The sequence below is a fragment of the Chrysochloris asiatica genome, unplaced genomic scaffold (assembly GCF_000296735.1).
Source record: "Chrysochloris asiatica unplaced genomic scaffold, ChrAsi1.0 scaffold00024, whole genome shotgun sequence".
In the NCBI taxonomy this organism is placed as follows: domain Eukaryota; kingdom Metazoa; phylum Chordata; class Mammalia; order Afrosoricida; family Chrysochloridae; genus Chrysochloris; species Chrysochloris asiatica.
The window spans coordinates 6,400,743-6,412,575 of NW_006408542.1; the positions used below are offsets into that span (position 1 = coordinate 6,400,743).

The 11,833-nt window shown below is 39.4% G+C and overlaps 1 protein-coding gene across 2 annotated transcripts; it reads right to left on the reverse strand.

The window, feature by feature from the left end:
• Window positions 1-6,440: 6,440 nt before the first annotated feature.
• SRSF7 (serine/arginine-rich splicing factor 7) lies at window positions 6,441-11,624 on the reverse strand. Of its 2 annotated transcripts, XM_006839375.1 has the most exons (8): window positions 11,471-11,624; window positions 10,133-10,313; window positions 9,783-9,959; window positions 8,827-8,901; window positions 8,632-8,742; window positions 7,945-7,998; window positions 7,286-7,321; window positions 6,562-6,867 (listed from the first exon to the last, which is right to left on the reverse strand). In XM_006839375.1, exons 1-8 carry the CDS (start codon window positions 11,496-11,498, stop codon window positions 6,813-6,815), a joined length of 717 nt encoding a protein of 238 aa, XP_006839438.1. In that variant the 5' UTR covers window positions 11,499-11,624; the 3' UTR covers window positions 6,562-6,812. The 2 variants fall into 2 exon arrangements, with proteins under 2 accessions (XP_006839439.1, XP_006839438.1); XM_006839376.1 differs by lacking the exon at window positions 7,286-7,321 and having other exon boundaries at window positions 6,441-6,867; window positions 11,471-11,603.
• Between the last annotated feature and the right edge of the window lie 209 nt (window positions 11,625-11,833).

The window sequence follows — 11,833 nt, forward strand, 5'->3', positions numbered from 1 at the left end:
TATATTGGGTCTTATTTCCCTTAAGCGATCTTCCTTTCTCTAAAGCATTTAGTCTGTTTTGAGTGCCTTCCAACCTAAGGGGCTCATTTTCTGGCACTATATCTGACAGTGTTTCTCTGCTATTTAAGGTTTTCAGTGACTTAATATTCGGAAGGAGTTCGTCACTCTTTCTTCCTAGTCTGTCTTTGTCTGGAAGCTCATCTGAAACCTGTTCACCATGGGTGACCCTGCTGGTATTTAAAATACCAGTGGCATAGCTTTCAGAATCACAGCAACTCACAAGCCACCACAGTATGACAACCTGATAGACGACTGGTGGAACATGGGTCATAGGGCAGGCAATATATAAGAGAGAAGTTAGCAGAGGAAAAGATGAAGATAGCAAGACACAGGGAGGAATGAGAGTCACCGTGAATAGAAATACTGTTAACTGACGGTACCTGGAGGAGATTGCGATCATTGTAATGAAGCAAAGTACACAATGTGTTGAATGTAAAACTGACTATCTGCTCTGTAAACATTCACTCAATTCTCAATAAAAAGTTTACAAAAATAACGATAAAATAAAGCATTCCTAGATAAACAGGCACTGAAAGACTTCATTGCTAGCAGACTTACCTTAAAAGAAACACTAAAGGAAGTCCTTTAGACTGAAAGATTACACTAGATGGTAACTTGAATTTATGGAGGAAAGCAAAGAACATCAGAAATGGTAAATATGTGGTTATTTAAAAAAAAAAGACTGTATCGTCTCATTTCTTCCTTTAACTTCATTCTAAAACATAAGATTGCATAAAGTAATAATTACAACACTGTATTGTTGAATTTATAATACACATAGCTAGATGGGAGTCCTGGTGTAGAATAAGCACTCAACCTCAAGGTTGGTTTGAACTGCAAGCTTGACAGTTCAAATTCACCAGCTGCTCCTCATATGTCCTTTACAGGGTCGCTATGAGTCAGAACCTGCTCAACAGCACTTAACAACAACATCAATATTGTTGTTGTTAATAAGTGCTGTTGAGCAGGTTCTGACTCATATCGACCCTGTATAGGGTTTCCAAGGAGCAGCTGGTGAGCTTGAATCACCAACCTTGCGTTCAGACTGCTTTGCAGTCTGGCGCATTAACCCACAGCGCCACACAATACAGATAAATGTATTATATGTAGTTAGATAAGAACTAGAGTACTATCTGCAAGGTCAGCAGTTCAAACCCACCAGTCACTTCTTAGAAATCCTATACAGGGTCTCTAAGTTGGAACCGACTCTACAGCAGTTAGCAACAACAACATATAGATGTAATATATATGATAATAATAATCACAAGCAAGGGAAGAGGAAAAAGAAAAATATCTAAGACAAAAGGCAGTTAAGGGGGGAAGAAGCAAATAAGACAGGAAATATATAGAAAACAAGGTAAATCCAACCATACCAATAATTCTATTAAATATGAATAGATGGTCTGAACATTTTAATCAAAAGGCAGATCCAACAACTATATATCTACAGAGACTTAACCTTAAATGCAGACACAAATAAGTTGAAAGTCAAAAGACTTAAAAAATATACCATAGAAGCAGTAATCATAATAAAGCTGGAGTGGCTATATCCTTATCAGCCAAAATAAGCAGGCATTAAGATAAGAAATATTGTTACAAGCAAAGACAGCTAGCTATTTTATAATGATAAAAAGTCAACACATCCCGAAGATCGAGCAATCATAAATGCATATACAACTAATATTACGGCCTCAGATGCATTTAAATAACAATGTGTCCCGAAGCCATGCTTGAAGTTGCTTTAGTGTTAGGCATTAGTTCTGATAATACAGCTTCAAATTTCCTTCAAAAAATGTTAATTTTAAGATGAGTTTTTTGTTTGTTTTGTTTTTTAGCACAGTGACCCCTACTGGTACTAATAATAAACTTAAATGGCCTTTCTGCCCCTTTCGTAATTGGTTCCATTCCAGCATAAGGTTATTTTGGTTATTTTGAAAGGATCAGAAAAGTCTAGAGAACCCAGGGAATGAGTGTAACTCACTCTCTTTGTAACCACATCTGAGTGTTGTTTACTTCTTTATTATAATCGTGTAAAGCCAACCAATGTCTTCAACAACTAGTGAACAAGGAGCTAGCTAACACTAGTCCTTTGTTCTGTTGTTAAGTGCTATCATGTCAGTTTTGACTCACAGCTAGCCTGTATAGGGTTTCTGAGGAGATGCTGGTGAGCTGGAACCACCAACCTTGCAGTTCAAACTGACCTTCCAGTCCAGCGCATTAACCCACAACCCCTAGACCAGTGGTTTTCAGTCCTGGCTGCAATTAGAGTCAGCAGAGGATTTTTGGAATATTAATACCTAAGCTTCACCTTCAGTGATTCTAACCTCATTAGACTGGGGCAGAACTCAGGTGTTAGAATATTTTTAAAACACCTATGTGTTTCAATATGCAACTAAGAATGAAAACCACTAACCTTGAGTAAAAGTTTTCCTTACCATTGTCTTATAATTTACCAGTAATACGGTAGGTATACTAAAGTATTTAAGGAGCTCTGGTAGCGTAGTGGTCACAAATCAGGCTGCTAAATCCCACAGTCAGAAGTTTGAAACTACCAGCTGTTTCACGGGAGAAAGATGAGGCTTTCTGCTCCCGTAAAGGTTTACAGCCTCAGAAACCCTGTACAGGGTCACTATGAGTCAGAAACGACTCCACAGCACAGAACAACAACAGCAACACTTAAGTATATCTAGAATTTCTCCCGTTGCTTCATGAAGTATTTCCTCAAGGAATGAGTCATTTTTCCAGGCCAAATGTATGTCATGGTAAGGTCTTGGCATGCAGATCTCCATAGATATTTTTTAAGATTGTAAAATTGAAGAGAAATGGCTAGACTATGGATTTACAAACTTTTTCTGTAAAAGACCAGAGAGTAAACACTTAAGGTTTTGTGGAATGTAGGGTTTCTGGTGACACTATTCAACTTCGCCATTGTAGCACAAAAGCAGTCATAGTCAATAGGTAAATAAATGAGTGTGAGTGTTTTCCAATAAAACTTTATAGCTACATTTCTAAGTTTCCTTACTAAAAGCAATTTATAGATGTAGCAATTTCAATGTCTCATAATGCTTACATTCTACTTTGGATTTTTTTCTCAATGTTTCAAAAATATAAAAAGCATTCTTAGGTCATGTGTTGTTAATTGCCGTCGAGTCAGTTCTGACTCAGAGACCCTGTAGAGGGTTTCCAAGCAGTGGCTGGTGGGTTTGAACCACTGACCTTGCAGTTCAAATCAACAGTGCCACACCACGTCATTGGTTACATACAACCTGAAGTGGGACAAATTTGTTCTATAGGCCACATAGTTTGCTAATCTTTGGTATAATCAGTGGGCACCCTGAGGGTATACAGACATTAATGAAAACCATACCCATTTTATCAAGCAAAGGAACTATTACCTCTGCTTAAAGAAGCCAAGAAACTTGGTGATGGTACTCTTGACACTGCTTGTCATGAAGATTTCTTAATCTGGCCCCAAACCTTGTCAGTGAAGGTGTGTCAACTTGACTAGCGCTGGATTCTCAGTGGTTGGCAGTTAAGAGGCAGTGATTTCCCATGATGTGACCAGCCCTGATCTGATGTAGTTATCCTTGTTGTTGTTGTTGTTAAGTGCCGTTGAGTCAGTTTTGACCCATAGCGAGAGGCCACATGCAATCTACAGGATTTGGTTGTATCTTGAGAGTCAATCTCTTTTGAGATATAAACGGAGAAGCAAGCAGAAAAAAGGGACCTACCTACCTGACTCACCAAGAAAGAGTCTGGAGTGCAGTGTGTCCTTTGGACATGGCGTTCTTGTACTGTGAAACAACTAGATCCAGGGAAAGACAGATGCCAAGACCCATAGAGATCTCCAAGGAACATTGGGCCTAAAGATATTGAAACGAAACAGAGTCGACCAAGAGAGGAAGTCTTCCCCAGACTCAGCACTCTGAATTCAGACTCTATCTAGGCTTCCAAAGTGTGAGAGACTAAATTGGTTTGTTAAAACCACCTGCTTGGGGCATTTCTGCGATAGCAGTACTCAATAACTATAATTTCTATAATTCAAATTTCTTGAAGATCTATTACAATTGTATTAGAACTTAAGTTCTACTGCACTTGATTTGTGAAAGCCTGTGGTTTATAATGGAAACCCTAACTCCATTTTGAGTCTTGAGATCTAACCATTCACTAGCACTTTAGCAGCTTTGACCTCAGGTGGTGTATTTGAAAGATTAAATGAGCTGAGTGAGGGAGAGGCAGTTTTGTCCTGAGGCTTATACAAAGAACCTGGGAACTTGCTTGGGCATGTCCTTAATGACTTACTGACAATAGCTGAATGTTACTTACAGTTAAGGTCCTAGTGGTTATGGCTCAGTGTCACAGGACGATGGTCATGGTCATACCTGGACTACCAGATAGCCAAGTGGCTGAAGCCCCAGCCAATCCTGTAAGCCTTTTAATTCTGTAAATGTGTACATAACACAATCATCATCCTTTCCCTGATTCTCAAGTCCCACCTCTGACAGTGATGAATTGACCTGCTACTAATAAAGGATTTTTGTGATGATTTCCTTCATCTATAATTGTCCTTACTGCAAATTTATTGCACTCTATTTCAGTCTCATCGTGTTTCCCCGCATCCTAGGATGAGTGTTGTCTTTGTCCTGTGTAAAGAGTCCTGTTGTGGTGCTGTGGATAAGCACTGGATTACTAACTGCAAGGTTGGCAGTTAAAATCCAACAGGCCACTCCTTGGAAACCGTATAACAGGGCCACTATGAGTCAGAATCAACTCAAAGGCACTCAACAACATAGAACGTTTAAATTGGGGGTTTTTCCATTCATCCAGCCTTGGCTCTTAAGAAACACAATCCAGGTACTCTATGGAAGAAGACAGGACATAGCCTTAGGCAGCTAATAGGAAAAACTGCTAACCAAACAACTTGATCTTAAATAGGTTAGTCTCATTCACCTGGGTTTAGGTGTGTCTAATGGTGGAGGGTTTATCATGTATTATAAGGAGCGTTGTTGTTGTTGTTGTCAGGTGCCATCGAGTCGGAACCGACTCAACGGCACTTAACAACAACAACAGCATGAGGTGTATACTCAAAACAGCTTTCAATGTTAAAAGCATTAAGGTCTAGACAACCAGTATTAATTTTTCCCATTAAATACTTTTCTGTGCCCGATTCTTAAAACATTTCTACAGTGGGCCATACTTTTCATTACTAAAGTAACTTCTAAGCTGCTGCTGAATTGTCCATCCCCAAACTACAGGAAGTGTCTATCCTTGACTCAAAAATTCCCACCTCCAGAAACTGAGTATCAGAACTTTTTCAATCTCTAAGGATTTATTGTTGAGTAAACTTATGTTTTATGTACAGAACAATTAAAGCTAACCAAGTGCAACAAATAAGCCTGCCAATTATACATTGTTTTACACTAACCACATATAGTTCAGTCAGTTAATTCTCAAAATTAAACATCCAAATAATTTCTATTATAGTTGATATCCCTCATATTACCAAACAAATTTAAAATCAGACAGCATTCTCAAATTGCAAACCTACTCAATAATTTGTTATAAAGTTTAAGAAAATAGACAAGGGCAGATAATTGTGCCACAAGCATGGATACCCAGTTGAGAAGTTATTGAAAAAAAAAAAAAAAAAAATTTACTATTTGCACCAAGGTTAGAGAATGTTTAAAAGATTGACCAGAAAACTTTCCTGTTACTATTTTAAGATTATTTTAAAACTCTGAATAAAGAATCTACTGGCTGTAACTCTTAAGATACTATCAAAAACAAAAACTGCCTTAGTCTCAACATTCACATTTATGATTGACATCTTTAAATCACTGCACCAGCCTGGCAAAATAGAAATTATGTTGGTTGATGGGAACTGAAAAGCAGCTGGAAAATTAACATTTCTCTACTTAGGAAAATGTAATCCTTTAGAAGGAACAAGATTATCTGGGTTGAAAAATTTTGCTAAGCTGGTTTACATGAAGATGTTCCCTCCCAAATTCACACGCCTCAAACATGCATGGGGGGAGATGGGAAGGGTTGAATAAAATTGAAAGCTAAGAAAAACATTACACTTTCCAACACGGGGAGTTGTAATTTTCACCTAGTAGCCTGAAATTTTTAGTTACTATGCACTATCGTTTCAGAAAGTTCAGTTTCTTCAGCATCAAGTCCCAATGACTTATACCACACACATAAGCTCTGCCTCGTTCCTATCACGCTCATTAATATCTAATACCAATTCCAAAAACATTAGCTCTTCATTCAGTGACTTATAATACATATTGGGACCTCAAGATCAGATCATCTTATTGTAACCAAATCTTTAAGGGCAATATGGAACTTTCAAAATCCTATTAGGCCTAGATCAACAAATAGAACAGTTATTGAAGACTTAACAAACACCATTATATTTTGTATGAATAGTTCACTGTATCGCATTTGATTCCTAAAGGTTTACCAAATTGAAAAAGTAATACTAAACACAAATCAAAATTCTAGTTAGAAACATTTTTATTTAAATGTGCCAAATAAAAACCAACATTTCCAGATCATAGGATGTTAATACATTCAACAAAAAATGTATATTATCTTACTGCTGTGAATTTACAGAGTAATAATAATCCAGATCCATTTTGATTAGATGGTTGAAATACCCATCCTAGGGTACACTTTACAGACATCACAAATCCCTTATAATAATGTAAACAAAATAACTTCTCCCCTAAAAGCTGAACTTGAGAACTTCAGTCCATTCTTTCAGGACTTGCACTTCTGCGTGGACTTCCTGATGGGGAACGACTACAATGGAAAAAAAACAAGAGTTTGGAACCAATTAGTGTCCACTGTTAATTACTCTGTTTGCTCCCTACTGAAGGTTAGTAAGTGTCTTTGACAAAACTGCAGTTTGAGTAACTATGTAAAAGAAAACCTTTGTCATTAAATAATTACAATTTAGTCATGAGCTTGCAGCATAAAGATTTTACATTTTAGCATATTAAATTCATTTTAATAACCACTTGTAAATTCGAAGATTAAACTTTCATCAAAAACACACACTAATTATTATAAGCAGAAAAAAAGTCATGTCAGAAACTTATTATCTATTATTTCATATTTATCTATATAGCACCAATTCTCCAAAGAGCTCAAAGACTGCAAATTCTGCAGAGGCCATATCTGACAGTAAAATCTGGCAACAGAACATCATTTAACTTACCTTCTTTTTGGAGATGGTGATCTGGACTTTGATCGGCTGTCAAAACATGAGAAATTCTATTTAGCCAAGGCATTAGCCAATCCCTTTCTTAGTCAGAATGCCATGAAATGAAACCCCAAGTTGTTCTGAGCTTAAATTGGAGGAAAAGGAAAAAGCCTACCTGGTTCTTACTAAAAAAAATAAACAAAAAAACTGCTATATTTAATCCAGATTAGCCTTTCAATTCTTATCTCAGGATGTTTTATCATGCAAAATCCAGGTAGGCTTGCAGATGTTCACAGATCTAAAGCTACCTATCATAAAAGTTATTAAAATGAAAACAAAAAAAATTCTATCAAGGTCATTGGAACAGAGCCCCATTTTAAGCTGGGGACTACCTGTTAAGTAGTTCTAACAAGGGCCTATTACTATAAATCCACAACATTAAGCTGCACTCTCGTAACTTCAGATTCCACTAACAACAAAGTCCATCAGGTACACCATGTATAAATGAAATTCTAAAGTTTGGTATATTAATAAGATACTCAGTTAATATGTGTTTCCACATAACACCTAGGCTTAAAAGTTACTTGAAATATCAACAATTCAAAACACTTTGAACTCTTTGGATATTGGTGCCATATAACTAACTATAAAAATGTTAAGCAGTTTTGCCCTACCTGCTTCTTGGTCGTGAAAGAGACCTGGATCTGGATCTTGACCTTGACCGAGATCTGAATCAAAAAAAGCAAATATTAGTCCACCGAAATAATTCCCTCAAAACATTTACTGAGCACCTATTTAGGCTGGGTTCAGAAAATGCAACTCTTGTCCTATAATTAGCCACATACAGAACAAATTCTCACATTTTCAAAAAAGATATAAAGGGAGTCACCATTTAATTTCAAGTTCTTTAAAAAGAGCAATCTTGGGCCAAATATGTATTACGAAAGGGAAATTAAGTGTTGTCTAGTTGGTTCCAAAGGAGTCTGGCTGCTAACCTCTAGGTCAGCAGTTAGAAACTATCAGCTGTTCCACAAGATAAAGATAAGGTTTTCTGCTCCCATAAAGATCTACAGCCCCAGAAACCCTATACAGGGTTGCTAGAGTCAGAACTGACTCCACAGCACATCATCATCACCAGTTGGCTCCAACTCAGCAGTTCCCCAGTGGGTTTGAACTGCCAACACTGCAGTTAGCAATAGAGTGTTTATCCATACTAGAGTAGACTATAGTCAGCATTTTAAAAAAATATTAGGATTTTCAGTTTTCACTTGAGAAAAGTGGTGTAACATAATGTAAACACTCTCAGTTGTCTTAAGACTTGATAACCCAGAAAATGAGGGGGGAAAAAAACTGCTACATACTGGAAATACCTCGATCCTTTTATAGAACCAGATCTAGACCTTCTAAGTGAAGCTGATCTTGATCTCCGAAGAGATACAGATCTAGATCGTCGAGGAGATGCAGACCTCGACCTAAAAAAAGAAATGAAACAGCTTAGTATCATTTCTAAATAAAATCAACACTTTTAAGACCTGTATTCAACAATTATCTCTTACCTGTGTCCTCTGCTCCTGCTTCGTGAGCGAGAGTACCGCCTTCCCCTGGATCTCGAATGTGATCTAGACCTTGACCTATTTTTCAAGTTGGAAAAAAAAAATGATGTCAGAAGGCAAGTCATTCGAAGAGTTTGTATGCCTTTGCTGAAATCAAATCTCAAAACTATTTAAATTTAGTGTCTCATTTGGAAAAAAAACAAAACAAAAAACTCTGGGCCTATTAGTTTTTTTTTTTTTTAAACTACCTAAAAAAAGATTTGTTAAAAAGTTGAATTACATCTTAGAATTACATAATACAAATCACTGTAATGTGTATTTAAAATAAACCTTGCAAGTTTGCAGGTCGACCCTCTTTGGCCCATGGTCTAGTAGATCTAGACGATCTAGAAGTATCTATAGCCGATCGCTGCATCTAGATGTTTTCTTCAATCTAACGACGATCAAACTGACAGCCAAATGAGCCAGGTGAGGCTTGATTGACGCAAGAAGATTTTTCTAGTTGGGAATGTGGTCAATCTGGTGTTCCTCTTTCTAAACCGGAGGGGGCCCCAATTGTAAGCCAAATTTACTGTTACGGCGATCACCGTCTCAAATTTTCTGCCCTTTAAAGAATAAGGTGAAGCTAGGTGTAGATGACTCGAGGGGATCTGGCCTCTTATGCTGATCACCTCAAGGTCTAGAAGGATCTTAATTGTCGGATTTGCAAGGCGCCTCAGCATGATATCATAAGGCTCGTGACATTCTGAATCAAGGCGACTGACTCAAACGAAGAAACCTGAAAGGTTTTGACCAGGTTGATTATTAACATATTAACATTTGTTTAATTAAACAAAAAATTGTAAAATACACCTGTACAATTAACATTCAATTTTATAGAAAAATAATAGTTTCTCCCTTGCTAAAAAAATCACTTGATTAAACTAGTATACCAACCATTCCTTTATTAAAATAAATACCTGCTTCTTCTTCGACGACTATAGCGATGACAATCATAAGCATAATGTCCCTTTTCTCCACACTCATAACATCTATCATTGGGATCAAAGGGACGTCGGGCAGGTGGTCTATCAAAACGTGATCTTCGAGGCATGCCTGTGGATAGTTCAACTCTGACTCTAGAACCACAGATCACTCTGTAAAAGTAACAAAATTCTATTATTATTATACACATGTGAATTTGTTAAGACTCTCTTCTCTTTACTAAGCTCTTCCAGTATCCTCCAAACAAAATTCAAACTTAGCATCTAATTCATTACCTAACTCACAGGACACCTGAATGAACACTTTACAAACACATTTTACTTACTTCCCATCCAATCCTCGCACAGCATCTTCTGCATCTCTGGGATCTTCAAATTCCACAAAGGCAAATCCTGGAGGATTTCTTGCAATCCAGACAGTTCTTAAAGGGCCATAGTAACTAAAAGCCCTTTCTAACTCTCCTTTACCAGCACCAGTTCCCAGATTACCAACATATACCTTGGTCTCTGTTTAAAAATAAAGAAAAATGCACGTTATGCAAAATCCTGCCTAAATTTGAACGCGTTGTCATAAAAAGATGCTATCTTACGCCTGGACAAAGCATGTTTAATGCTGTTTGAGTGACTGAATTTAGTCTTAAACCAGCTAAGTCTGCAAATTGCTGAAAAGCTAGGCTTACAACAAAAAATGGCTATTCCGATTCATAGTGACCCCACGTAACAGCAGTACTGCCCCAAAAGGTTTTCTGGGCGCTAACCTTCATGGAAACAGACCGCCAGGTCTTTTTCCCGCGGAGTCGCTGCGTAAGTTCAACCCATCAACCTTTCTATCAGCAGCCAAGAAATTAATCGTTGGGCCACCAGAGCTCCTCCTTAAAATTCTAACTAAGAAGAAAACTCCAAAACAAAAGCTAAGACGCGTGGTTGGGTATTCCCGGGCGTGCAGCGGCAACGGGCCTCGCCCCGGCCCCGCCCCCGGCAGCCTGGAAGCCCGCGGGCCCCGGGTAGGGTTGGGCCGGTGGGGCTGCACCGATGTGGGTCCTTCGCGACAACCACCCTAGACGCAGGCTCGCCCCAAGCTCCAGCTCCCCGCCCCAAAGCCCCGAGCTGCCCTCGAAATTACTACAAAACAGGAAAAAAAACATCCAGGCGTCAGATGTCATCATCATTTCTCTATTTCGACGCCGCAAGTTGGATAGCTAGACGAGACGACGCACGCGGCAGTCACGATTTTATTTAGTCTCGAATTCAACCTTGTTTGCACGACTGCGACCAGATGTGTCCGCTAAAGTGGCGGGAAAAATCTAAGAAAATGCGCCACCATGGTCGTCAATGTGCGCAAAATGGCAGCCACCGCCGAGGGCGGGAGGAGGGAGAGGGCGGCCCCAAGAAGGGCAACTCGAAAATTGTAATGTAGGGCCCGGTCTCGGGATGCACCAGGCAGCGAAAATGTCCAGGATTTAATAAGGAGCCAGGACAGACACCCGCCAACCTCCGTCTTCCTTCAATACCCCGCCCCCGCTGCCTCCGGCTTCGTTTGGCTTGAGCCAAAGCCGCCATTACGCACGCGGAATAACCGTCTCCCAACCGTCGCGCTAACACTACGGCCTCGCAATACTCACTACACCCACACCACTGTCCCTCGCTCGGCTCCAGTAACTTACCTCCTCCGTACCGCCCGTAACGCGACATGACGACTGGCCCGCGTGCTCAGCTCCTGTAGCTCGCAGTGCCCAGGTCGCGACTGCTACAGATACTCAGAGACAACCTCGCTCATCAACGGTCCCAGCAGAGCTATGAGGAAGAAGCTGAGTTCGCACTTATATATGCGGCGGCTGGGTGTTGCGCATGCGTCATCTTCACGTTCTGCGCGGCACAAAGGAGTTGAGCGGAAACAGCGGAGAAGCGCCGCGGAGGGAACTGGGAAAACTAAATGCTATCGCGGCGGAGGGATATGTTTCCATGGGAACGCCGCCATCTCGCCCGTAAACCTCAGGACTTCCCTGCAGTGTCCCGCCCCTTTCTCC

What these genes read in the sequence shown, in the direction of transcription:
- SRSF7 (XM_006839375.1), bottom strand. Translation starts at nt 11,498, where the DNA reads ATGTCGCGTTACGGGCGGTACGGAGGAG. An exon ending in GTGCGAGGATTGGATGGGAA is followed by an intron (nt 9,960 to 10,132) that starts GTAAGTAAAATG and finishes TTACTTTTACAG; the next exon opens with AGTGATCTGTGGTTCTAGAG. An exon ending in CTTTCACGACCAAGAAGCAG is followed by an intron (nt 7,322 to 7,944) that starts GTAGGGCAAAAC and finishes ATGTTTTGACAG; the next exon opens with CCGATCAAAGTCCAGATCAC.